The 27,612-nt window shown below is 42.5% G+C and overlaps 2 protein-coding genes across 2 annotated transcripts in view; both read left to right on the plus strand.

The window, feature by feature from the left end:
- Positions 1 to 173: 173 nt before the first annotated feature.
- LOC306783959 (septin-7-like) lies at positions 174 to 914 on the plus strand (the record flags this gene model as incomplete). The annotated part of the gene is made up of 1 exon (XM_079297385.1): positions 174 to 914. A coding segment is annotated over one exon (741 nt), but the record flags the coding sequence as incomplete, so codon positions are not given.
- A 2,688-nt stretch (positions 915 to 3,602) lies between these two features.
- Positions 3,603 to 27,612, plus strand: part of LOC306783952 (septin-7-like) — a gene marked incomplete at both ends in the record, with an annotated part of 36,705 nt that continues 12,695 nt past the window's right edge. The window contains one exon of the mRNA XM_079297379.1: positions 3,603 to 3,610. Coding sequence (XP_079153505.1) covers positions 3,603 to 3,610 — 8 coding nt within the window. The remainder of the gene's footprint in view (positions 3,611 to 27,612) is intronic.

Below are 27,612 nucleotides of genomic sequence, written 5' to 3' on the forward strand. Positions count from 1 at the left end.
GACCCAGCCTCCATTTTTTTATCCAGTCCCTGTACTGTTGCCCTAAACTCAACCTCACTGGGGGAGACGGCAATTAGACACAGTTTTACAAGTTACAATGAAACGGTCACGAAATTCGCGTGACCGTCAATTAAGCCATGTGCCTGAAGAAGGAGTGATTTCTCCGAAACGTTAATGTCATCCCGCTGATCGCCAAAGCAGACACCCTCACCCCAGAGGAATGCCAACAGTTCAAGAAACAGGTCATGCGAGAAATCCAAGAGCATAAAATCAAGATCTACGAGTTCCCAGAGACCGATGACGAAGAAGAGAACCGGCTGGTGAAGAAGATAAAGGACAAGTTGCCGCTGGCTGTAGTAGGAAGCAACACCATCATCGAGGTGAACAGCAAAAGAGTCAGAGGGAGACAATACCCCTGGGGGGTTGCAGAAGTTGAAAACAGTGACCACTGTGACTTCACCATCCTGAGAGATATGCTCATCAGAACACACATGCAGGACCTGAAGGACGTGACGAACAACGTCCACTACGAAAACTACCGCAGCAGGAAGCTGGCTGCGGTCACCTACAACGGAGTGGACAACAACAGGGTTAAAGGTCAACTGTCCACCAAGAGTCCTCTGGCCCAGATGGAGGAGGAAAGGCGAGAGCATGTGACTAAGATGAAGAAGATGGAGATGGAGATGGAGCAGGTGTTCGAGATGAAAGTCAAGGAAAAAGTGCAGAAGCTCAAAGACTCTGAAGCAGAGCTTCAGCGGCGTCACGAGCAGATGAAGAAGAACCTGGAGGCGCAGCACAGAGAGCTGGAGGAGAAGAGACGCGTGTTCGAGGACGAGAGAGCGAACTGGGAGGCCCAGCAGCGCCTGGAGCAGCAGAGAATGGAGGCCTCCAGGACTCTGGCACGATTGGCTTAGTTTGGAGGGCAGACCATTGGTAGGATGTAAAAAGTTATGAATGCTCAAATACAACAAGTGTTTCTGTGAGGTGGAGACCTGTCAGCATTCATTAATGACGTCTGGGCCCCGTTCCACGTACGTGTCTAACTTAGTTAGCCGGATACTTTTCAGGATAAGATGATGTAGATCAGGCTTTTCGGTTCCACGAAGCAAGTTCGGCAAAATCACCATGGCAACGCATCCAAAAGCTTGAACCTGCTCCAGCGCAGGCTCAGTGAAGGTAGCTGGATAAGCTGGTCACTCCCCCGGAAAACATGGCAGCTCCCGTCACATACGGACTTGCGCATATACTGGGGGTTATACGGGAGTTCCGGAAATGCATGTAAAGTGAGACACACGGTGATCCTTAAAACCAGCGGAGCAAACTAAGAAGCCTCTGTTGCATTAATGTGCAGCTCCCTTCCTCAGAGATCCACTGATGAAGGAGGATATTAGTTAGATGAGCGTTTTATAGGGAGAGACTTCTTCCACATCGCCAAGATCCGTCATCACATCATGATGACTTCCTATACGAGCGCTATCCATTCTGCCCACAAGGAATCATTTATTTACAGAGCTTCTGGAGCAGACATTGAACACCACACGCCCAGCCGAGCACTGACTGTCTCAGACTGGATGCAGCCTTGTGCTGTTCTGCGAGTGCTACATTTTAGTACAGTGTCTGCGATGCGGAGAACATGGGGAAAGCCGCTGCATGCCGTGCTGTTCGTAAAGTTCATTTGGCGCTGAATAAACTTATGGATGTGTTCATTACATTATGGCACATATTGTGCTGACTCAGCATTCTGAATTGTGTGTGTGCTTAGTGTGTACTTGCTCTCATGTCCTCTTGATGGCTGGTTGCATACATGAGGTTAAAGCACTCATAATGATATGACTGTGTTATTAGTACACAGCACATCATTACTGTAGAACATGATGAAGGTGGACTCATGATAAGAATAGAGAGAATCACACACTATTTCTTTTCACTGCTGCAATTGATTGAATGTCTGATTATGAATAATACACATACTGATCCTCTTTGAGTGTTTTTAAAGTATTTTTGGCCCAATTCTTGGCGTTGCCTTCAATTGTCTTTAAAACGTTGGGATTTGGGATTGCCGGTTTGATGGCTGTGGTCAGATGTTTTGTCATTTGTTCTATGGTCAAAGGTGGTTTTTCATTTGTGACATTTAGGAAATGATGTAAAGTCTTTATCACCTTGAACAGTATGCGGCACTTCAAAGCAAAGTCCGGGTCATCTGACCTGGGTCCGCTGTCATCCCGTTGTTCGTGGCTGCGGGAGCGTTGCTGCGTCGTTCTGCGTCCGCCGTCGTGTGGTCCTGCTCTGTGCGTGTTGTTGTGGCCCTCCCCGGTCCGTGGTCGACGGGTGCTGTGGTCTCGAGCACTTCTACGACCCTGCTCTTCCTCCCTGGTCCTCCGGGGCGGGTCACGTCTTTGTCCTGTATCGCGTTGGAATGCGCTCCTCACGATAGGAGCGCGCGCTCCGCGAGCTCGCTCCAGCGGCCAGCGGCGCGAGCCGGGAACATGGTCTCTCCGGTTGTAATAGTCTCTCTCTGTTCTTCTTACCGGGCTGGTCCGGTGGTGGTTGGAGTGGTCACGGTGTCGGGATGGCTCCATATGCCATGGGGGTGGACCATCTCTGTCCGTGGCGCGCTGTGTCCAGGTGCGCTCCGCGCGTCCGTCGCGTCTGGACCGAGACCCACTTCCGTGTGCCCGTCGAGGAGAACCATGCCGTCTAACAGGGCCGCCTTCATCAGGTCTGCGCCCAGTTCTCGTGACCGAGGCGTACGACCGGCGGTAACGTGGTGACGGAGCGCGGTGTCTATGGGTTGAATCTGTGCGTCGCGCTCCGCTCCAGCTGCCCTGTCCACTATGCTCGTATCCGGTAATGTTTCCATCGGAATACTCATTGAGCCTACGGTTGTCCGAGTGGACCCTACCTCTTCGTGGGGAGGCAGGTCTGCCGTGGTGTTCTGGGCTGTGGTAGCGTGTTCTGCGGCCTCTGCTGCGTTCATCTCCATATTGGTCCGTGTTTCGTTCACGTCTGTGTGTGTCTCTGCTAGCCATGATGGCCTCCGACGGGAAACTTCACGAGGAAAAAGTTGCAGAAGCCTTGCGTTTTACCTTTTATTCTCGTTGGTTGAAGTTAAACACAAATAAACAAATAAAAATATATAATAAAGCGACGTTTCGGTTAATATTTAACCTTCATCAGGCTGAAAATAAGCATTGTAATCAAGAGTGAATTACAATGGACTGGGTTATGCTAAGTACGTTCGTACTGCAGCGTGCTCTGAGTAATAAGACAGGGTGGGGCATAACAGTGCTTAGAGGTCAAATGTCAAACAGACCTGAGCAGGCGTGTCCCTCTAGTCATGTGACCCCCCTAAAACTTACACTCGACTCCAAACTGCTTATTGTGGTTACAGTGTACATTGTTACATACAAACATGTGGGTTTCCAACTAATAATAACGAGTTGTCTGCCAAATACAATAAAGACTTCTGTGTAATAACAGAGAACAACATTTGCATTCATATTAATTTGTACATTAGTATCAATTGTTTTTACAGAATGAACACTGTACATGCAGGTAAATGATATGATGACATGAGTTGAGGACTGAAAGTACATGTCATGATGACCAGGTAAGTATTTTTCACAATAAACCACAATTTTATTGCATTCATGTGATTCCAGGTTGTGTGTTAGGTTTGTATTTCAACAGGTTGAGATTAGTATACAAACCATGGTTAGGTCTTAAAAGCATGTTCCCCCCTGGTTATGTTTAGGGCTGGCAACAACTGATCATTAAAGTCCCCCACCTGGTTATGGTTAGGGTTAGGGTTAGGGTTGTGTGTTAGGTTTGTATTTCAACAGGTTGAGATTAGTATACAAACCATGGTTAGGTCTTAAAAGCATGTCCTCTCCTGGTTATGGTTAGGGCTGGGGACTACTGCTCCTTAAAGTCCCCCACCTGGTTATGGTTATGGTTAGGGTTAGGGTTGTGTGTTAGGTTAGTATTTCAACAGGTTGAGATTAGTATACAAACCATGATTAGGTCTTAAAAGCATGTCCCCTCCTGGTTATGTTTAGGGCTGGGGACTACTAATCATTAAAGTCCCCCACTTGATTATGGTTAGTGCTCTGAAAACCGGAGGGTCCCATGAGGAACCAAAAGGACCCAGGTCGGGCAGGAAGGCACTGGCTGGGTAGGGAAATCGATTGTTTTGGCTAGCCCACTGCCGTAAAGCAATGGGTTTGCCGATACACTGTCACATAACCCGCCCAACCCAGGAACCCTCAGCCCTCATTGAGGCCCCCCGGTGCTCTGGTGCCTAATCTGGCGATCCAGACTCTCTCCTTGTTTCTCCTTTGTGACACATTCCATCCTGTGTTGTATTCTATCACAGTGGTCCTGAGTGAGTCCCAGCCATGTGCTATAAAGTGTTTCACCAGGTGTGTGTCTGTCTTTTTCTTACTAATGATATTGTATCTGTGTTGGGTAAACCTGGTGGAGACTGAGTTACCCGTTTCTCCCACATATTGCAACTTGCATGTTGTACAGTAAATTAAATAAACACAATTTGTGGTTTTCAGATTCCCCCTTGTCTTAATTTGAAAAATTTCTTGTGTATTTTGGTTCTGTATCCACTGTTTGTGTTTAAGGAAGGTCTCTGATTTATTAATTATAGGGACCGAGGCAGATCCTAATTTGGCCCTCACGAGGAGATCTTTTAAATTTTTATTTCTCCTGTATGCAGGAAGAATACTATGATTTTGTAGAATATTTGTCCCTGTGGTGATTCTCTGGAAGTTTTTCTTACATTTATTGGCTAGCTCCCTGGTGGATGGTGAAAACCTGGTGATCAGCGGAATATTACTAGTGACCATGATTGGTTTAGTTTCCAGAAATGTCCTGTAGCAGTTTCTACAGAAGGTCCTGGAGTACCCCCTGGTGGACAAAGCCGTGAACAAGATTTTGACTGCTTTGTGGAAGTCTTCAGACCTGGTGCAAATCCTGTGGAATCTCAGTAGTTGTGACTTTATGAGTCCTGCATATGTATGCTTGGGGTGGAAACTGGTCTTGAAAAGTAGAGCATGTGTGTCTGTTTCTTTAAAGAAGACCTTAACGTCCAGTGTGTTTTTTTCTTTGAATTTTTCTCCTTTGTACGTGGTTGTGTCCAAAAAATCAACTGTTGTGATGCTATGTGTGGATTTAATTTTTATAGATTCTCTGTGATTATGTAGAGTATTGAGAAATGTGTCAAATTCTTCTCTGGAATGTTGCCATATTCCCCAGATGTCGTCTAGAAACCTGTAGTAATGCAGTGGTCTCAGTGTGCAGGCTTTCAGGGCTGATTCTTCCCACTCTGCCATGAAGATGTTTGCGTATGCTGGAGCGAATTTCTTACCCATAGCTGTTCCCTTGATCTGCAGAAAGATATCTTGGTTGAAAACAAAGTCGTTTCTCATCAGATTAATTTCTAGGAGTTGCAATAGCTCCTTGTCTGGTCTGTGCTTGCTGGGATTTTTTTGGAAGATATTTTTTATGGCTTGCATGCCCTCCTTCATATCTATATTTGTGTACAAGCTGTCGATATCAATGGTAAATAGAATAGCCTCTTCCGGAATAGTTCGTTCTTTCACCAGGTTTACAAAGTGATATGTATCTTTGATGTAGCTTGGATGTATAATTGAGAGTGGATTGAGAAAATAGTCCAAGTATTCTGCTGTATAATATGTCTCACTATTGCAGTCTGAAACTATAGGTCTCCCCGGAGGAATGATGTATGGTATGCTCCACTTTGCAGTATCCTTGTGGATTTTTGGCAGCATATAAAATATTCTGGCTCTGGGTTCCTTGTCCCCCATCAGATAATACTGTTGTTTTTTATTTATGAAACCCTTAACATTGAGAGAATTTAGGATTTTGTTCACCATCGGTATTGTTATCAAATAGATAGGTTTGTCTAATTTGACATAATATTTCGGATCCTTCAGTTGTCTGTACCCCTCCCATAAGTACTGTTCTCTGTCCATAATTACAATTGAGCTGCCTTTATCCGCTGGTTTAATGACTACTCTTTTGTTTTTTGTTAATTCCAATAGGGCCAGATATTCTCGAGGGGTCAAATTTGGAGGTGTCTGGTGATTAGTGAAGTACTCTTGGAAGTACTTTGTGTCCGCCCTGATAATTTTAACTATCTCTTGGGGGATTACTGATTGTGGGGGAGACCAGTTAGATTTACGAATGAATCTTAATCCGGTTGTTTCAGGTGAGTCCTCGTAATAGGCTGCTAATTTCAGTCTCCGAAACGTTAATGTTAAGGCTCAGACCATGCAGTCTGCTCGGAGAGCAGGGGTCAGACCATACAGTCTGCTATTAATTTTTATTTAAGACAAAACAGTCTAAATTTTTAAGCGTGTGTGTACGCAGGTGTGCTTGTGGAACATCGGGGGTTACGTCGGTGGGAGAATGGACGGACAAATTTGGTTAAGGCCAGGACACCGGGGGGTGGTGGTTGCCTTGCTGGCAACTCAGAGTCGGTTTATGGACAGTGCACTTCTCTCGGACGTTGTCATGACGTTCGGGAGGCAAAAACCCTCACCTAACTTAGCCCGTGCCTTTACCGTACTCGCTGCGTGGAATGTTGTCAGTGAGGTGGCTATCGCCCTCCGACCCAGCCTCCATTTTTTTATCCAGTCCCTGTACTGTTGCCCTAAACTCAACCTCACTGGGGGAGACGGCAATTAGACACAGTTTTACAAGTTACAATGAAACGGTCACGAAATTCGCGTGACCGACAATTAAGCCATGTGCCTGAAGAAGGAGTGATTTCTCCGAAACGTTAATGTCATCCCGCTGATCGCCAAAGCAGACACCCTCACCCCAGAGGAATGCCAACAGTTCAAGAAACAGGTCATGCGAGAAATCCAAGAGCATAAAATCAAGATCTACGAGTTCCCAGAGACCGATGACGAAGAAGAGAACCGGCTGGTGAAGAAGATAAAGGACAAGTTGCCGCTGGCTGTAGTAGGAAGCAACACCATCATCGAGGTGAACAGCAAAAGAGTCAGAGGGAGACAATACCCCTGGGGGGTTGCAGAAGTTGAAAACAGTGACCACTGTGACTTCACCATCCTGAGAGATATGCTCATCAGAACACACATGCAGGACCTGAAGGACGTGACGAACAACGTCCACTACGAAAACTACCGCAGCAGGAAGCTGGCTGCGGTCACCTACAACGGAGTGGACAACAACAGGGTTAAAGGTCAACTGTCCACCAAGAGTCCTTCTTGTACCAAGAGTCAATCTGTACCAAGAGTACAGATGTTGTCCTTCCGGACAACATCTGTAACCTCATCTTGATTCATGTCAAGCACCAGCTTCCAAAATCGTGCATTCACGCTGTCTGGAACTGGCTGAGCATTCGAACAAAGGGCCTGCACTCTAGTTTTCCCTGGCTTTAAACCTTTGACTTTCTTGTGTAGATGACATCTCTGCATGTGCCTCCATAGTGATCTCCTCTTCAGGTAGGCGTCACAGTTTATACAGTGCATGTAATCACTGGCGTTTACAGGTCCACTTGATTGTTGACGGGGTATCACCATTCCCTTTCCTTCTTTAATAACCTGATTATTATGGAAACGGTTCCCTCTATTTCTCAATACACTGAACTGTATTCTTCGTTCTTTAGAACCCTTTGGGAATGTTATTGCTCTTGCCACTTCAGGTTTGTCCTTGTGTTTTGATTCTAAATGGCGTGCCATTTTGTTGAAAGGCTTAGAGCAAAACACACAGTAAAACTTTTTGTTGTACAGTCTGCCTCCATTGTCTTTCTTCTTCAAGGTCATGACCGTCACGTCGCAACCATTAGATGAGGATTTGTCGGTGTCAGGTTCAGCCAGGGAAGTAAAACGTGTCTTATGTGTTTTCTTGCGTGGTTGGTCATCTCCTTCCTGAGAGTTGGTTGAAGTTCTCTGTACCTTTCTCTTCTTTGCCGTGTGCTGTTTGACCTCTTCTTCTGAACAGTCACTTTCTGTTTCTTCATCATATTGAGGAACATACTCATCCTCATCACTGTACTCAGAACTTGATAGAGGTTCTCTTTCGTGTCTGTTGAGCTTAAAAAAAGAAAGAGAAAAAGAAAGGATTAGACTTGGATATTCTTCATTGTAAAATCACAAGCATTTAACAATGCCGTGGAACAGCACGCATATTAACGTAGATTGTTGTGTTGTTTCGGGTAGTTTTAAACATCTATGACCGGGGTATTCAATTAAAGTTCAACAAGGTCCATTCAGAGAGAATTTCCTCATTAAATCTCCAGAACATCATAATAATGTCTAACTTGCACTCTGATTTAGTTCCATATACTGTATATTGAAGTAGCCAACAGTTGTATTAAAGTCTGTATGTAGAAAACAACTGATTATCAAATATAGAAAGATCAATTGAATAATACATAAACAATATTTATTGTCAGATTTAAAATTGAGATTAAGATTAAATTACATAACCGAAAGCTTTTGAAAAATGTGCATCTTAAAACAAAGAAATGAAGTACCCTGCAGCTTTAAATTAATTAAATTCAGGTGTGAAGTGATGTCACCCAAGAAAACCAAGATATCCATATTATTCTCATCTTCTAATAAGATGAATTAGCGAGCAGGACTTTATCTGTGGTTATTAATCCACTTGTTTCAGCTCTATTCCTCTCTGTTAACGTCATTGTTGGTCAGTGAATTCATGCGTTAGGATTCTGATCATACTGGGCTCTTAGGTTTATTTTCCTGTGCCTTTATTTGAGATGCGAGACGTTAGCTCAAAAGAGTTGTGCTTTGTCTCGTAGTGGCACTTCACATTACCGCTTTCAATAATCATCACAGCCTCTGAACATATTACCCTGATTCCTGTAAACTGACAGATGTCATGGCCCTTTTCATGTTAGAATGTGAAGTTTTGCAAATAAACTTACAACTCCACTGTCGGTTCTCATGAGCTCTGGAACACTTGTGTCCTCATCGACATCAGCTGGAGTGGGGTCAAGAATATCGGTATTGTCACTGGACCGCTGGTGTTCTTCCTGAAAAACAAATCATTTTTTTGTAATGTTTAGACAGGCTCCCAACCTACCAGTCTGCCTACCTATCAGTCTACCCACCTACCTACCTACCAGTCTACACTGTTTTACATCAATAAAATAATACACAACCAAACAACAAATACTACAACTTATATTTCATCAGACATTATGAATAAGTGGCTGCAGTGCAAACTATTTAATATCTCCCTGTGGGAAACACTGTCGTAATAATGGAAGTCTAATATGTGTGATTAACTAGCTGTAGTCTGTAAGAAATGAATTACTCTAGCATTGTTTTGATTTCTGTTCGACATTCACAGTCGAGCAGGTTAACTGTCAATTAAGAACCCAAAGAAGATGACATATCCTACCTCGTTGGTCTGTTCAGGGTTAAAGCCATCTGTCACATCAGCGCCTGCAAATATATTAGAGGATAGAAATGTTAATATGGTTTACGATGAACTAATAACTTCAACATCATCTTTGATGGGTCAAAATGTGTTTCATTTGCGTCTAGACTATTTTTAAATAGTTATATGATTTAAACCCTGAGAGTATGATCAGTTTGGGATTGAAACCAATAGACTCCCTGAAGTATTCAGTATAATATTCTCCACGATTACAAAAGACTTTCTACAAACCTCAACATAAAACCATCTCATGGTCTCTCCCCTCTCTCACCTGTGCATTCAGAGCTGCCACCAGTGGATGAAAAACATGCTCCATCCTCCTGAAAGCACAAGGGACACATTCAGTCATGTTACAGTACTCTGTATTTCAAGCTGCAGTGGTAGAATTTGGTGGAATTAAAATTGTTGCCTGAGCTGCTATTATTACATTTTGACTGAAATTAAAAGTAATTTGTTCTGGTCTTATAGGCTGCATTATAGTAAGGTGATCTACTTATTTCTGAAAGTACGAGGCTAAATATTCTACTTCAATACCCATGGTTATTTGAATTACAATATCTGCTTACATGTGAAGAAATACTTTTTTTAAAGTTAACCTTGACTCAATATGTCAAATATGTCACTTTGTTGAGCATAATATTCACGTTCTGTGGGAAAAGATAATGATGATAAAATATAAATTCTAAAAAATATCTAAATATCATTTTGTGACTGTAAAAAAGCCCCACGATGTGTAAATTATCCATTTGTAGTTAACTGTAATTAGTTGTCCAGCCTTCCGTTAACGGTAGGCTGGTCTCAGATCGCATACCTGCAAACTCATGAGTGAAAAAGGTGACAAGCCCGAAACAGTGAACAGTGTGATGAGAGGACATGTGAGCCCTTGTTGCTGTAGTTCATCTCCTTGGAGCAGAGGCTACATTTAGCATACCCTGCCTTATCAATGTGTTAAAACACTGTGACAGCAGGAAGCTGCACTCATGTCTGTTCAGACCTCCACCTTTATCCAGACCCAGCTCCACTCACAGCTCTGTTAGCTGCACATGCTAGCTGCACATGTTAGCTTAGTGTTAGCTAACATTAGCTGTCCATCTCGGTTAACTTCCAGCACATTGCAACAGCTCTTTTTATATGGCAGTACATGTACCAACATTCGGAGCTCGGACAATAATTAAAAACTTACCATTTCCATCCAGGTTCCACAGCTAGCCCGTCAAGTTACATGTGTGTGGAGCCGCTCGACAGTCTGAGGCAGTGAGTCACCTCTCCACGGGCGCATGCACTGATGGGGGAGGGGCCACGCCATGGTCCCCATGATGATGGTAAACGTCAGGTTTTGTGTAATGTCAGCAATGAAACTTAAGGTACTTTACACAGAACATGACATTGACTGTCCCCACCGTAACCTCACCCATCCCCCACTCCTTCGGTCACGATCAGCATGAGGGAGCTCTGAGGCTCGGCCTGCAGCCTTTGTTAATAACTTAGACAGGTAATAGTAATTACTAAAATGGAAGGATTACATAAAATACCTGCTTAAGTTGAGACTTTATTACTCAACTAGAATTTTGTATAAAGTATGTAAAAAAAATTTTTTTTTATTAAAAAAGGACATTGAAATGAAACAAGCATTTCTAATGAAGTTAAGTAATAGAAGCATTTTTGAACGATTAAAAAATTATACAAACATTGATATTCATAAAATAGAAACTACAACTATTTACAAGCCATTGTATTCAACATAAGTATTTATATGTGTATTTAACTAACATATTATGAATTTACGATGCAAAATAGTATTCAAAAGTATAGTACTCACACAAGAATACAAAAAATAGATTTCTTAAGAGCTCTCATCATTATTATTTCATAGTGAAGAATAAAGGTAACGAGACTACCAGTGCTAACACTTCTATCCAGTAACAATCAGTCCTCCACTATGACCTCTTTTTCTTCCTGGTGTGACGCTGTTAACTGGAATTGGGGCCTGTCTACAACATATTAAAAAAACAGGGCTCTGACATCTTCAGAAGTAAAAGATGGTCTGATCTCATCAAGAGTACGACAGGGTGTACAGCTTAGGGACATGTACCCCATGCTGAAGTCTGAGTTTGATACAGGCAAAAATCTGTTCTAGATAATCTAGAGGGATTTTTTCCAGGTGGTCCTATTGTAGGCCTTGTCCACAATGTGTGTGCACAATCTGGGGGTTCTAGGACCCATATTTGAGAAATTATGGCCATTCTTGCATATGCCAAAATATAAGTGAATAAGGCCCCAATTAAGCCCAATTAAGCCCTTTGTGGCTGTTTTTGGGGACCTTAATTTGCAGCTATGAGGCCCAGATTATAGGTGTGTAATGGTGACGAGCCCCTCTTTCAGGCAGAAAAGGATTTAAAACCCTACCCCTTTTTAAAGTATAAAACGTTTGAGAAAAGACTGGTAAAATCTGGATTTTGACCACTTTTTAATATTGATCAATTTTAAAACACTTGTCAATGGCCTTCTTTGATGAAATTCACATATGATGGACAAAACAGGACCCTCTTCAAGGTTCAATTGGATTCAAGTCGTTAGCATGCTGCTACCGGAAGTTAGCTTTCCCAAGGTTCTACAGATATCTCGCTTTAGATCCTGCATCACCTTATCATAGGCGACTGATTTATGCAAAAATCAGGCAGTTCCAACCTTTCACTACGATTTAATGGCCCGTTTCTCACTTGCCAAAACAGGCCGAAAGATGAGGTCATATGCCTCAATTTTGACCTTTGGGGCTGTTTTTGGGGACCTTAACTTGCAGCTACGAGGCCCAGATTATAGGTGTGTAATGGTGACGAGCCCCTCTTTGAAGGAGAAAATGAATCAAATCTCTACTTTAAATTAAAGTGGACATTTTGAGAGAAAAGACTGTTGAAGGCCATGTCGGAACATAAGTGTCATCTGGGTAGAGATATCCATAGTTCACTATGGGAAAAGTGTTTGGAATGTGCCATTGAGTTTCATACGATTTAACGATGGGGCAAAGATGGAATGACTGTGAAAACCGACGGGAAACTTCACGAGGAAAAAGTTGCAGAAGCCTTGCGTTTTACCTTTTATTCTCGTTGGTTGAAGTTAAACACAAATAAACAAATAAAAATATATAATAAAGCGACGTTTCGGTTAATATTTAACCTTCATCAGGCTGAAAATAAGCATTGTAATCAAGAGTGAATTACAATGGACTGGGTTATGCTAAGTACGTTCGTACTGCAGCGTGCTCTGAGTAATAAGACAGGGTGGGGCATAACAGTGCTTAGAGGTCAAATGTCAAACAGACCTGAGCAGGCGTGTCCCTCTAGTCATGTGACCCCCCTAAAACTTACACTCGACTCCAAACTGCTTATTGTGGTTACAGTGTACATTGTTACATACAAACATGTGGGTTTCCAACTAATAATAACGAGTTGTCTGCCAAATACAATAAAGACTTCTGTGTAATAACAGAGAACAACATTTGCATTCATATTAATTTGTACATTAGTATCAATTGTTTTTACAGAATGAACACTGTACATGCAGGTAAATGATATGATGACATGAGTTGAGGACTGAAAGTACATGTCATGATGACCAGGTAAGTATTTTTCACAATAAACCACAATTTTATTGCATTCATGTGATTCCAGGTTGTGTGTTAGGTTTGTATTTCAACAGGTTGAGATTAGTATACAAACCATGGTTAGGTCTTAAAAGCATGTTCCCCCCTGGTTATGTTTAGGGCTGGCAACAACTGATCATTAAAGTCCCCCACCTGGTTATGGTTAGGGTTAGGGTTAGGGTTGTGTGTTAGGTTTGTATTTCAACAGGTTGAGATTAGTATACAAACCATGGTTAGGTCTTAAAAGCATGTCCTCTCCTGGTTATGGTTAGGGCTGGGGACTACTGCTCCTTAAAGTCCCCCACCTGGTTATGGTTATGGTTAGGGTTAGGGTTGTGTGTTAGGTTAGTATTTCAACAGGTTGAGATTAGTATACAAACCATGATTAGGTCTTAAAAGCATGTCCCCTCCTGGTTATGTTTAGGGCTGGGGACTACTAATCATTAAAGTCCCCCACTTGATTATGGTTAGTGCTCTGAAAACCGGAGGGTCCCATGAGGAACCAAAAGGACCCAGGTCGGGCAGGAAGGCACTGGCTGGGTAGGGAAATCGATTGTTTTGGCTAGCCCACTGCCGTAAAGCAATGGGTTTGCCGATACACTGTCACATAACCCGCCCAACCCAGGAACCCTCAGCCCTCATTGAGGCCCCCCGGTGCTCTGGTGCCTAATCTGGCGATCCAGACTCTCTCCTTGTTTCTCCTTTGTGACACATTCCATCCTGTGTTGTATTCTATCACAGTGGTCCTGAGTGAGTCCCAGCCATGTGCTATAAAGTGTTTCACCAGGTGTGTGTCTGTCTTTTTCTTACTAATGATATTGTATCTGTGTTGGGTAAACCTGGTGGAGACTGAGTTACCCGTTTCTCCCACATATTGCAACTTGCATGTTGTACAGTAAATTAAATAAACACAATTTGTGGTTTTCAGATTCCCCCTTGTCTTAATTTGAAAAATTTCTTGTGTATTTTGGTTCTGTATCCACTGTTTGTGTTTAAGGAAGGTCTCTGATTTATTAATTATAGGGACCGAGGCAGATCCTAATTTGGCCCTCACGAGGAGATCTTTTAAATTTTTATTTCTCCTGTATGCAGGAAGAATACTATGATTTTGTAGAATATTTGTCCCTGTGGTGATTCTCTGGAAGTTTTTCTTACATTTATTGGCTAGCTCCCTGGTGGATGGTGAAAACCTGGTGATCAGCGGAATATTACTAGTGACCATGATTGGTTTAGTTTCCAGAAATGTCCTGTAGCAGTTTCTACAGAAGGTCCTGGAGTACCCCCTGGTGGACAAAGCCGTGAACAAGATTTTGACTGCTTTGTGGAAGTCTTCAGACCTGGTGCAAATCCTGTGGAATCTCAGTAGTTGTGACTTTATGAGTCCTGCATATGTATGCTTGGGGTGGAAACTGGTCTTGAAAAGTAGAGCATGTGTGTCTGTTTCTTTAAAGAAGACCTTAACGTCCAGTGTGTTTTTTTCTTTGAATTTTTCTCCTTTGTACGTGGTTGTGTCCAAAAAATCAACTGTTGTGATGCTATGTGTGGATTTAATTTTTATAGATTCTCTGTGATTATGTAGAGTATTGAGAAATGTGTCAAATTCTTCTCTGGAATGTTGCCATATTCCCCAGATGTCGTCTAGAAACCTGTAGTAATGCAGTGGTCTCAGTGTGCAGGCTTTCAGGGCTGATTCTTCCCACTCTGCCATGAAGATGTTTGCGTATGCTGGAGCGAATTTCTTACCCATAGCTGTTCCCTTGATCTGCAGAAAGATATCTTGGTTGAAAACAAAGTCGTTTCTCATCAGATTAATTTCTAGGAGTTGCAATAGCTCCTTGTCTGGTCTGTGCTTGCTGGGATTTTTTTGGAAGATATTTTTTATGGCTTGCATGCCCTCCTTCATATCTATATTTGTGTACAAGCTGTCGATATCAATGGTAAATAGAATAGCCTCTTCCGGAATAGTTCGTTCTTTCACCAGGTTTACAAAGTGATATGTATCTTTGATGTAGCTTGGATGTATAATTGAGAGTGGATTGAGAAAATAGTCCAAGTATTCTGCTGTATAATATGTCTCACTATTGCAGTCTGAAACTATAGGTCTCCCCGGAGGAATGATGTATGGTATGCTCCACTTTGCAGTATCCTTGTGGATTTTTGGCAGCATATAAAATATTCTGGCTCTGGGTTCCTTGTCCCCCATCAGATAATACTGTTGTTTTTTATTTATGAAACCCTTAACATTGAGAGAATTTAGGATTTTGTTCACCATCGGTATTGTTATCAAATAGATAGGTTTGTCTAATTTGACATAATATTTCGGATCCTTCAGTTGTCTGTACCCCTCCCATAAGTACTGTTCTCTGTCCATAATTACAATTGAGCTGCCTTTATCCGCTGGTTTAATGACTACTCTTTTGTTTTTTGTTAATTCCAATAGGGCCAGATATTCTCGAGGGGTCAAATTTGGAGGTGTCTGGTGATTAGTGAAGTACTCTTGGAAGTACTTTGTGTCCGCCCTGATAATTTTAACTATCTCTTGGGGGATTACTGATTGTGGGGGAGACCAGTTAGATTTACGAATGAATCTTAATCCGGTTGTTTCAGGTGAGTCCTCGTAATAGGCTGCTAATTTCAGTCTCCGAAACGTTAATGTTAAGGCTCAGACCATGCAGTCTGCTCGGAGAGCAGGGGTCAGACCATACAGTCTGCTATTAATTTTTATTTAAGACAAAACAGTCTAAATTTTTAAGCGTGTGTGTACGCAGGTGTGCTTGTGGAACATCGGGGGTTACGTCGGTGGGAGAATGGACGGACAAATTTGGCTAAGGCCAGGACACCGGGGGGTGGTGGTTGCCTTGCTGGCAACTCAGAGTCGGTTTATGGACAGTGCACTTCTCTCGGACGTTGTCATGACGTTCGGGAGGCAAAAACCCTCACCTAACTTAGCCCGTGCCTTTACCGTACTCGCTGCGTGGAATGTTGTCAGTGAGGTGGCTATCGCCCTCCGACCCAGCCTCCATTTTTTTATCCAGTCCCTGTACTGTTGCCCTAAACTCAACCTCACTGGGGGAGACGGCAATTAGACACAGTTTTACAAGTTACAATGAAACGGTCACGAAATTCGCGTGACCGACAATTAAGCCATGTGCCTGAAGAAGGAGTGATTTCTCCGAAACGTTAATGTCATCCCGCTGATCGCCAAAGCAGACACCCTCACCCCAGAGGAATGCCAACAGTTCAAGAAACAGGTCATGCGAGAAATCCAAGAGCATAAAATCAAGATCTACGAGTTCCCAGAGACCGATGACGAAGAAGAGAACCGGCTGGTGAAGAAGATAAAGGACAAGTTGCCGCTGGCTGTAGTAGGAAGCAACACCATCATCGAGGTGAACAGCAAAAGAGTCAGAGGGAGACAATACCCCTGGGGGGTTGCAGAAGTTGAAAACAGTGACCACTGTGACTTCACCATCCTGAGAGATATGCTCATCAGAACACACATGCAGGACCTGAAGGACGTGACGAACAACGTCCACTACGAAAACTACCGCAGCAGGAAGCTGGCTGCGGTCACCTACAACGGAGTGGACAACAACAGGGTTAAAGGTCAACTGTCCACCAAGAGTCCTTCTTGTACCAAGAGTCAATCTGTACCAAGAGTACAGATGTTGTCCTTCCGGACAACATCTGTAACCTCATCTTGATTCATGTCAAGCACCAGCTTCCAAAATCGTGCATTCACGCTGTCTGGAACTGGCTGAGCATTCGAACAAAGGGCCTGCACTCTAGTTTTCCCTGGCTTTAAACCTTTGACTTTCTTGTGTAGATGACATCTCTGCATGTGCCTCCATAGTGATCTCCTCTTCAGGTAGGCGTCACAGTTTATACAGTGCATGTAATCACTGGCGTTTACAGGTCCACTTGATTGTTGACGGGGTATCACCATTCCCTTTCCTTCTTTAATAACCTGATTATTATGGAAACGGTTCCCTCTATTTCTCAATACACTGAACTGTATTCTTCGTTCTTTAGAACCCTTTGGGAATGTTATTGCTCTTGCCACTTCAGGTTTGTCCTTGTGTTTTGATTCTAAATGGCGTGCCATTTTGTTGAAAGGCTTAGAGCAAAACACACAGTAAAACTTTTTGTTGTACAGTCTGCCTCCATTGTCTTTCTTCTTCAAGGTCATGACCGTCACGTCGCAACCATTAGATGAGGATTTGTCGGTGTCAGGTTCAGCCAGGGAAGTAAAACGTGTCTTATGTGTTTTCTTGCGTGGTTGGTCATCTCCTTCCTGAGAGTTGGTTGAAGTTCTCTGTACCTTTCTCTTCTTTGCCGTGTGCTGTTTGACCTCTTCTTCTGAACAGTCACTTTCTGTTTCTTCATCATATTGAGGAACATACTCATCCTCATCACTGTACTCAGAACTTGATAGAGGTTCTCTTTCGTGTCTGTTGAGCTTAAAAAAAGAAAGAGAAAAAGAAAGGATTAGACTTGGATATTCTTCATTGTAAAATCACAAGCATTTAACAATGCCGTGGAACAGCACGCATATTAACGTAGATTGTTGTGTTGTTTCGGGTAGTTTTAAACATCTATGACCGGGGTATTCAATTAAAGTTCAACAAGGTCCATTCAGAGAGAATTTCCTCATTAAATCTCCAGAACATCATAATAATGTCTAACTTGCACTCTGATTTAGTTCCATATACTGTATATTGAAGTAGCCAACAGTTGTATTAAAGTCTGTATGTAGAAAACAACTGATTATCAAATATAGAAAGATCAATTGAATAATACATAAACAATATTTATTGTCAGATTTAAAATTGAGATTAAGATTAAATTACATAACCGAAAGCTTTTGAAAAATGTGCATCTTAAAACAAAGAAATGAAGTACCCTGCAGCTTTAAATTAATTAAATTCAGGTGTGAAGTGATGTCACCCAAGAAAACCAAGATATCCATATTATTCTCATCTTCTAATAAGATGAATTAGCGAGCAGGACTTTATCTGTGGTTATTAATCCACTTGTTTCAGCTCTATTCCTCTCTGTTAACGTCATTGTTGGTCAGTGAATTCATGCGTTAGGATTCTGATCATACTGGGCTCTTAGGTTTATTTTCCTGTGCCTTTATTTGAGATGCGAGACGTTAGCTCAAAAGAGTTGTGCTTTGTCTCGTAGTGGCACTTCACATTACCGCTTTCAATAATCATCACAGCCTCTGAACATATTACCCTGATTCCTGTAAACTGACAGATGTCATGGCCCTTTTCATGTTAGAATGTGAAGTTTTGCAAATAAACTTACAACTCCACTGTCGGTTCTCATGAGCTCTGGAACACTTGTGTCCTCATCGACATCAGCTGGAGTGGGGTCAAGAATATCGGTATTGTCACTGGACCGCTGGTGTTCTTCCTGAAAAACAAATCATTTTTTTGTAATGTTTAGACAGGCTCCCAACCTACCAGTCTGCCTACCTATCAGTCTACCCACCTACCTACCTACCAGTCTACACTGTTTTACATCAATAAAATAATACACAACCAAACAACAAATACTACAACTTATATTTCATCAGACATTATGAATAAGTGGCTGCAGTGCAAACTATTTAATATCTCCCTGTGGGAAACACTGTCGTAATAATGGAAGTCTAATATGTGTGATTAACTAGCTGTAGTCTGTAAGAAATGAATTACTCTAGCATTGTTTTGATTTCTGTTCGACATTCACAGTCGAGCAGGTTAACTGTCAATTAAGAACCCAAAGAAGATGACATATCCTACCTCGTTGGTCTGTTCAGGGTTAAAGCCATCTGTCACATCAGCGCCTGCAAATATATTAGAGGATAGAAATGTTAATATGGTTTACGATGAACTAATAACTTCAACATCATCTTTGATGGGTCAAAATGTGTTTCATTTGCGTCTAGACTATTTTTAAATAGTTATATGATTTAAACCCTGAGAGTATGATCAGTTTGGGATTGAAACCAATAGACTCCCTGAAGTATTCAGTATAATATTCTCCACGATTACAAAAGACTTTCTACAAACCTCAACATAAAACCATATCATGGTCTCTCCCCTCTCTCACCTGTGCATTCAGAGCTGCCACCAGTGGATGAAAAACATGCTCCATCCTCCTGAAAGCACAAGGGACACATTCAGTCATGTTACAGTACTCTGTATTTCAAGCTGCAGTGGTAGAATTTGGTGGAATTAAAATTGTTGCCTGAGCTGCTATTATTACATTTTGACTGAAATTAAAAGTAATTTGTTCTGGTCTTATAGGCTGCATTATAGTAAGGTGATCTACTTATTTCTGAAAGTACGAGGCTAAATATTCTACTTCAATACCCATGGTTATTTGAATTACAATATCTGCTTACATGTGAAGAAATACTTTTTTTAAAGTTAACCTTGACTCAATATGTCAAATATGTCACTTTGTTGAGCATAATATTCACGTTCTGTGGGAAAAGATAATGATGATAAAATATAAATTCTAAAAAATATCTAAATATCATTTTGTGACTGTAAAAAAGCCCCACGATGTGTAAATTATCCATTTGTAGTTAACTGTAATTAGTTGTCCAGCCTTCCGTTAACGGTAGGCTGGTCTCAGATCGCATACCTGCAAACTCATGAGTGAAAAAGGTGACAAGCCCGAAACAGTGAACAGTGTGATGAGAGGACATGTGAGCCCTTGTTGCTGTAGTTCATCTCCTTGGAGCAGAGGCTACATTTAGCATACCCTGCCTTATCAATGTGTTAAAACACTGTGACAGCAGGAAGCTGCACTCATGTCTGTTCAGACCTCCACCTTTATCCAGACCCAGCTCCACTCACAGCTCTGTTAGCTGCACATGCTAGCTGCACATGTTAGCTTAGTGTTAGCTAACATTAGCTGTCCATCTCGGTTAACTTCCAGCACATTGCAACAGCTCTTTTTATATGGCAGTACATGTACCAACATTCGGAGCTCGGACAATAATTAAAAACTTACCATTTCCATCCAGGTTCCACAGCTAGCCCGTCAAGTTACATGTGTGTGGAGCCGCTCGACAGTCTGAGGCAGTGAGTCACCTCTCCACGGGCGCATGCACTGATGGGGGAGGGGCCACGCCATGGTCCCCATGATGATGGTAAACGTCAGGTTTTGTGTAATGTCAGCAATGAAACTTAAGGTACTTTACACAGAACATGACATTGACTGTCCCCACCGTAACCTCACCCATCCCCCACTCCTTCGGTCACGATCAGCATGAGGGAGCTCTGAGGCTCGGCCTGCAGCCTTTGTTAATAACTTAGACAGGTAATAGTAATTACTAAAATGGAAGGATTACATAAAATACCTGCTTAAGTTGAGACTTTATTACTCAACTAGAATTTTGTATAAAGTATGTAAAAAAAATTTTTTTTTATTAAAAAAGGACATTGAAATGAAACAAGCATTTCTAATGAAGTTAAGTAATAGAAGCATTTTTGAACGATTAAAAAATTATACAAACATTGATATTCATAAAATAGAAACTACAACTATTTACAAGCCATTGTATTCAACATAAGTATTTATATGTGTATTTAACTAACATATTATGAATTTACGATGCAAAATAGTATTCAAAAGTATAGTACTCACACAAGAATACAAAAAATAGATTTCTTAAGAGCTCTCATCATTATTATTTCATAGTGAAGAATAAAGGTAACGAGACTACCAGTGCTAACACTTCTATCCAGTAACAATCAGTCCTCCACTATGACCTCTTTTTCTTCCTGGTGTGACGCTGTTAACTGGAATTGGGGCCTGTCTACAACATATTAAAAAAACAGGGCTCTGACATCTTCAGAAGTAAAAGATGGTCTGATCTCATCAAGAGTACGACAGGGTGTACAGCTTAGGGACATGTACCCCATGCTGAAGTCTGAGTTTGATACAGGCAAAAATCTGTTCTAGATAATCTAGAGGGATTTTTTCCAGGTGGTCCTATTGTAGGCCTTGTCCACAATGTGTGTGCACAATCTGGGGGTTCTAGGACCCATATTTGAGAAATTATGGCCATTCTTGCATATGCCAAAATATAAGTGAATAAGGCCCCAATTAAGCCCAATTAAGCCCTTTGTGGCTGTTTTTGGGGACCTTAATTTGCAGCTATGAGGCCCAGATTATAGGTGTGTAATGGTGACGAGCCCCTCTTTCAGGCAGAAAAGGATTTAAAACCCTACCCCTTTTTAAAGTATAAAACGTTTGAGAAAAGACTGGTAAAATCTGGATTTTGACCACTTTTTAATATTGATCAATTTTAAAACACTTGTCAATGGCCTTCTTTGATGAAATTCACATATGATGGACAAAACAGGACCCTCTTCAAGGTTCAATTGGATTCAAGTCGTTAGCATGCTGCTACCGGAAGTTAGCTTTCCCAAGGTTCTACAGATATCTCGCTTTAGATCCTGCATCACCTTATCATAGGCGACTGATTTATGCAAAAATCAGGCAGTTCCAACCTTTCACTACGATTTAATGGCCCGTTTCTCACTTGCCAAAACAGGCCGAAAGATGAGGTCATATGCCTCAATTTTGACCTTTGGGGCTGTTTTTGGGGACCTTAACTTGCAGCTACGAGGCCCAGATTATAGGTGTGTAATGGTGACGAGCCCCTCTTTGAAGGAGAAAATGAATCAAATCTCTACTTTAAATTAAAGTGGACATTTTGAGAGAAAAGACTGTTGAAGGCCATGTCGGAACATAAGTGTCATCTGGGTAGAGATATCCATAGTTCACTATGGGAAAAGTGTTTGGAATGTGCCATTGAGTTTCATACCATTTAACGATGGGGCAAAGATGGAATGACTGTGAAAATTTCACGGTCCTAGCCCATTGTTTTATGGGGTAATTAGGCCAAATAACTTTAAAATGAAGAAAAATGCCATATATTACTACGGGAAAAGTGTACCGAACTTCCTATTGATTTTCATACCACGTGGTTTGTGGCCAAGGGCCAACTGACCGTGAAAATTTCAGCGTGCTAGCCCATTGCTTTCTAGGGGTATTAACTGAACGTCTATTTAAGCCAAATAAATGCTAAATGCCATGAATCACTATGGGAAAACTGTACAGAATTTCCCGTTGATATTCAGACCATTTCATCTTGGGGCAGAGGGTGACTTAATGTGAAAATTTCAGCCTCCTAGCCCATTGTTTTCTAGGTGTCTAGGCAGAATTGAGTCAAAAGGCCGTAATTTCTACGTGTACGGAGTTTACCATAGCAGAAAGTGTACCATCGCAGAAAGTGTATGGAATTTCCCATTGATTTTCATACCACATGGTCTTTCGCCAAAGGTCGACTGACTGTTAAACTGTCAGGGTCCTAGCCCATTGCTTTCTATGGGAATTTTGGCCGAGTTCGGTGAGAAATCCATAATTCACTATGGGAAAAGTGTTTGGAATTTCCCCTTGATTTTCATACCACATGGTCATTGGCCAAAGGTCGACTGACCGTTCAATTTTCAGGGTCCTAGCCCATTGCTTTCTATGGGAATTTGGGCCGAGCTCGTGAGAAATCCATAATTCACTATAGGAAAAGTGTTTGGAATTTCCCCTTGATTTTCATACCACATGGTCATCGGCCAAAGGTCGACTGACCGTTCAATTTTAAGGGTCCTAGCCCATTGCTTTCTATGGGAATTTGGGCCGAGTTCGGTGACAAATCCATGGTTCACCCATCTCATCCAGTTCACCCAGTTCACCCATCTCACCCAGTTCACCCATCTCACCCAGTTCACCCAGTTCATAATATCCCATCAAATTCAACCATGTTGTGAGAAGTTATGACTAGTTGAAGGATGGGCCGTTTGGGTAATCACTTTCCATTCATTTTATCGTTCAAAATGCCCCATTCAAATATAGGCCAACTGCCCCTCTTCCCGCGCAGGCATGCTAAGTGCTAGGGAGTCCCATCCAACTTGAATGTGCCTCATTGGGGCCTGTCTACAACATATTAAAAAAGCAGGGCTCTGACATCTTCAGAAGTAAAAGTTGGTCTAATCTCACCAAGAGTACGACAGGGTGTACAGTTTAAGGACGTGTACCCCATGCTGAAGTCTGAGTTTTATACAGGCAAAAATCTTTTCTAGATAATCTAGAGGGATTTTATTCAGGTGATCCTATTGTAGGCCTAGTCCACAATGTGTGTCCACAATATGTGGGTTCTGGGATCCATATTTGAGAAGTTATGGCCATTCTTGTGTTGTGAAAAAATGTGTAGCTGTCTTTCACACTTAGAGCAGGTTTAAGAATGAAACAGAAAGCTCTCAGAGGCGTATAGTTGTATCAAAGCAATATATTTATTTATCAACAGAGTTATTCAGCCCAACACAATTAAACATGCATGGGCAATCTAATGGATTCACTTCACAGAGCTCCACCATCAGAACACGCTTGAACACATCAGCATGAACCTTAATATAGGGGTCCGCCCCTTGATACACATTAGTCAAAGTCAAAGATGCAAACGTAGCACGTTTATTACGTGTATTACGCTTGGTTGGAAGCCGTGAATGTCCATTCACCTTTGGCCCCTCCCAATAGGCGTTGGTTTCCGTCAGTGTGAGTGAGTTGTTGAATGCGAGAGGTCCTAGAGAAAGAGTGTGTGGAGAAAGCCGGGCTCAGCTGGGCGTAGTCCCTCGCTTGAATCTGAGTGTCTTATCTATTTAAAGATGGCTGCCTGTTCCTTGTGACGCAGTTAACCTCAGTAACCTTCCTCCTGCTTCTCTCAGGCCCTGTGTATGCTGTGAGCACTGTATAAGTGGTTAATAGAGCTGCATAAGCTAATGGTTATTAAAACTACAAATATGCTAGTGATTAATTAAACTGTATATATAAGCTAGCTGCTGATTAAGCTGTATATAAGCTAGCTGTTAATTAAACTGTATATAAGCTAGTTGCTACTTAAAGCTGCATATAAACTAGCTGCTGATTAAGCTGTATATGAGCTAATTGCTGATTAAAGCTGTATATGAGCTAATTTTATCAACAAATCCCTCTCTTGATGTCTGAAGGACGTCACTTTCTTTACCTTTCTGCCCTGTTCACACGCTGGTGTCTTCCTCTGCCTCTCCTGACCCTACCAGGCTGTTCTGCTCTTCCCATACTGGGTAAGCTCCATAAGGAGGGGGTGGTAATGGTTCCTTGGAGAGGGCAGTGGTGATAAGACGGCCAACCAAAGAACGAATACAGGGTATTATACAACATCCACATGAGACCAATATTGCAATGAACACACCCACTGACACTGCTATTGACAAGATCAGGTGCTTCCATTTTCCAAACATGTTTTCCATCCAATCTCCAAATGGATTGTTCACACCTGATGCTTCCTGCATTTCGTTTGACAGTGCCCTCAGACTATTCAGTGCTTTTGTGACTGAACCGTCCGGCGCAGTATTGTTGGGGATGACAGTGCAACACAGGTCTCCAAACATTGAGCAAACACCTCCTTTTTCAGCAAGCAACATGTCCAAAGCCATTCTGTTTTGTACAGTAATCAAAGAAGTAGGGGCCAGCTGCTCAGCCAGATCCTCTATTGCATCCCTAGTATGATTAGCCAAACGAAGAACATTGTAATGCACATAATTGATACGATCAACATTTTTATTCACAGTTATCCATGGAATAATACTTGCGACACTCTCAAAACCTGCTGCAATTTGGTCTACCAATTTGTATTCATTAGGCACTCGTCTGGGCACTCCGATAGCATCTATGTAGGTTGGACCTCTGTCCAGGCTGAACTCAGCTCCAGCTGCTCTTTTAGCTAAGATATGTCTGCGTCTGCGTTGGGTCAGGCTTTGTACTTTGTTTTGCTCCTGTAGTATTTTGTCTCCCACTAAGGTAAGTGGCATTGCTAGCCTCACCATAGCACACATTCCCATTGTAGATGTTGGTATGTTAGTGAATAAGCGCAGACCCCCACAGTAGTAAAATAGCCCTCCCCTAGCCCAAGAACCTATCTCTGAGCCTGGTCGTGTCACGTTGCACCAGTCTTCTGGCACACTACCTAAGTTGGTTTGAGCTCTATCGTTGGTGAAATGGTAACAGACATATCTGGATCCTAGTCCTTTGTAAGCTTTGAAATAACCTACTGTAGTTTGGTTGTTAATTGGTGGAAATATGGATGCCAGAGTAGTGCAATTTGGTGGAGTAGCCATTTTAGTCATATTTGTCATGCACGCGTATCCTGTTGGGTCAGATTCAGGATATAGTGGTGCTGGTTCGGTGAACATAGCTGGTCTAGCTGCAGCACAAGCTACACAGCCACTCATTTTGTTTTTTATAGCATTATCAACAATCCAATTTAACCAAACATTGTCGCTTCCTTGTCCTGTAGCTAATTGGATCACCTGTTGGGGAGTCCATTTAGAAAAGTCTTCTGATAAGACAGTTGGTGGGTCCGGTGGTGGCGGTTGTCTGTGCGGAATTATATTTATCTGAATTCCTACTCTCGGGTCTTTGCCGGGGACGTCCACTAATAGGGCGAACCATATTATGTTTTTTCCTGTGCTGCTTTTGGTGACGTTGTTCAGAGACAGAGATAAGGGATTGGCTGTTGCTGAAAAGTCTCGTTGGAAGTCTATTTTGTCCCATAAGGTCCTTCTCGGACTTTCCCCTCGCATTCTCGGCTTCCACCGCCCTGTGTATTTTGTTACCGCCCCCCAGGAATGACAAAACGCTGTGTTCGCGACGTTCACGTAATTCTCACATCTGTTGACTATGGCATTGTCAGCACACAAATACACAGCATGACCTCTCCATGCTTTTGGTCGTCTTCCACAGTTAATCACATCACACAAATCAAAAGTAAAAACGGTTTTGCTCCCCTTGGTATAGTTTAAGGTCAGATATGCACGACACGCTTTTGGTGGTGGCTTGTATGCCGGTTCTGAGGCATCTCTTTTTTGCCTAACCTTCCCTCTCTTGAGGTCGTTTTGAGTTTTGTTCACATCCTCGCCGCTTGTTGTCAGATTGAAGCTTGGATGACTCTCAAACCTAGTCAGATTTTGCATGTTCACATCCTTGCCACTTGCTGTCAGATTGCAGCTTGGATGACTCTCAAACCTAGTCAGATTTTGCATGTTCACATCCTTGCCACTTGCTGTCAGATTGCAGCTTGGATGACTCTCAAACCCTGTCAGATTTTGCACTGCCTCTGGCAGACAGCCATAGTTTCCGCTAGTTGGTTTGTTCACTGTTTTGTCCCCCATTTTCAATCCCCAAGTCAAGAATATCACAAATGCCACACCCAAACCCATTAGAATCCACCCAGTTCTTTTACCTATACCCATGTCTTTCCAGGTGACTGGGGGATGAATCCCCAGTGGCTGGATGTCCGTTCTCCCAAACAGATAAACCGGCATTTTGTGTCAGATTACCTCGGACCTCTGCTAAGGGTCTGGAACGCTCAGATGCTGGGGCACAATGTGTCAGGTGGTGCCAAGGTGCTCCTGATTTACCTATGACCTGGACCGAGTGTGAAGTAACCTCCTTCACTTCGTACGGCCCTGTCCACCTGGGGTCAGTCCACTTTCTCTTGTGAACTTTGACCCTGACCCAGTCACCCACTCGGATGAGATTTTTTACTTCCTCCTGGTCAGCTGGACTGGTCCGCTGGACCTGTTTGGAGAGAGCCTCCGTGAGAGTGATTAAAGCAGTCATATATGCCTTCATTTCAACTTGCTGCACATCTAAGGCTGGTATATGACTACCGTCTCTTGGAGGACCAGGCATTTGCCTCCCTGTCATTAACTCATGTGGTGAAAGATGCGTCTCATTTCCTTTTGCACTCCTCATTGCCATTAGAGCTAATGGTAAAGCTTCAACCCATGTCAGCTTTGATGCCGCACATGTCTTTGCTATTTTTGATTTTAGCGTCTGATTTGCCCTCTCTACCAGTCCTTGTGACTGTGGATGATACACTGATCCATATCTATGTCTGATTCCTAGTCTGGCTTCCACTTCCTGCAAATGCTTATTACTGAAATGTGAACCATTATCGGACCTTATGCATCTAGGAACACCATAGCGAGGTATTAGTTCTGTTTGCAGCCACTTTATTACTGTCTGTGCGTCTTCTTTTTTAGTTGGGATTGCCTCCACCCACTTTGAGAATCTGTCAACCATTACCAAGATGTACCTTTTTCCTTGTACTCTGTTATCATGTCCCATGTCAGTAAAGTCTATGCTGATGTCTTGGAAGCAGGCTGATGGTACAGGATAAGAGCCCATAGGTGTTTTGTACGGTTTCTTCACATTGTGATCCCCACAGGTGGTGCATTCGTCGCAGAAGAGGGACACCATACTTTCCATGCGTGGGTGCCACCACAGTGCTTCCACCCTTTGTAATGTTCCTTTCTTTCCTTCGTGCGTTGGTCCATGTGCCTCTGGTATCAGTGAGACACACAATTCTGCTGGTGCTACCACTCTGCCATCATGGGATC

Source organism: Melanostigma gelatinosum (assembly GCF_949748355.1).
Source record: "Melanostigma gelatinosum genome assembly, contig: SUPER_10_unloc_3, whole genome shotgun sequence".
Classification (NCBI taxonomy): Eukaryota; Metazoa; Chordata; class Actinopteri; order Perciformes; family Zoarcidae; genus Melanostigma; species Melanostigma gelatinosum.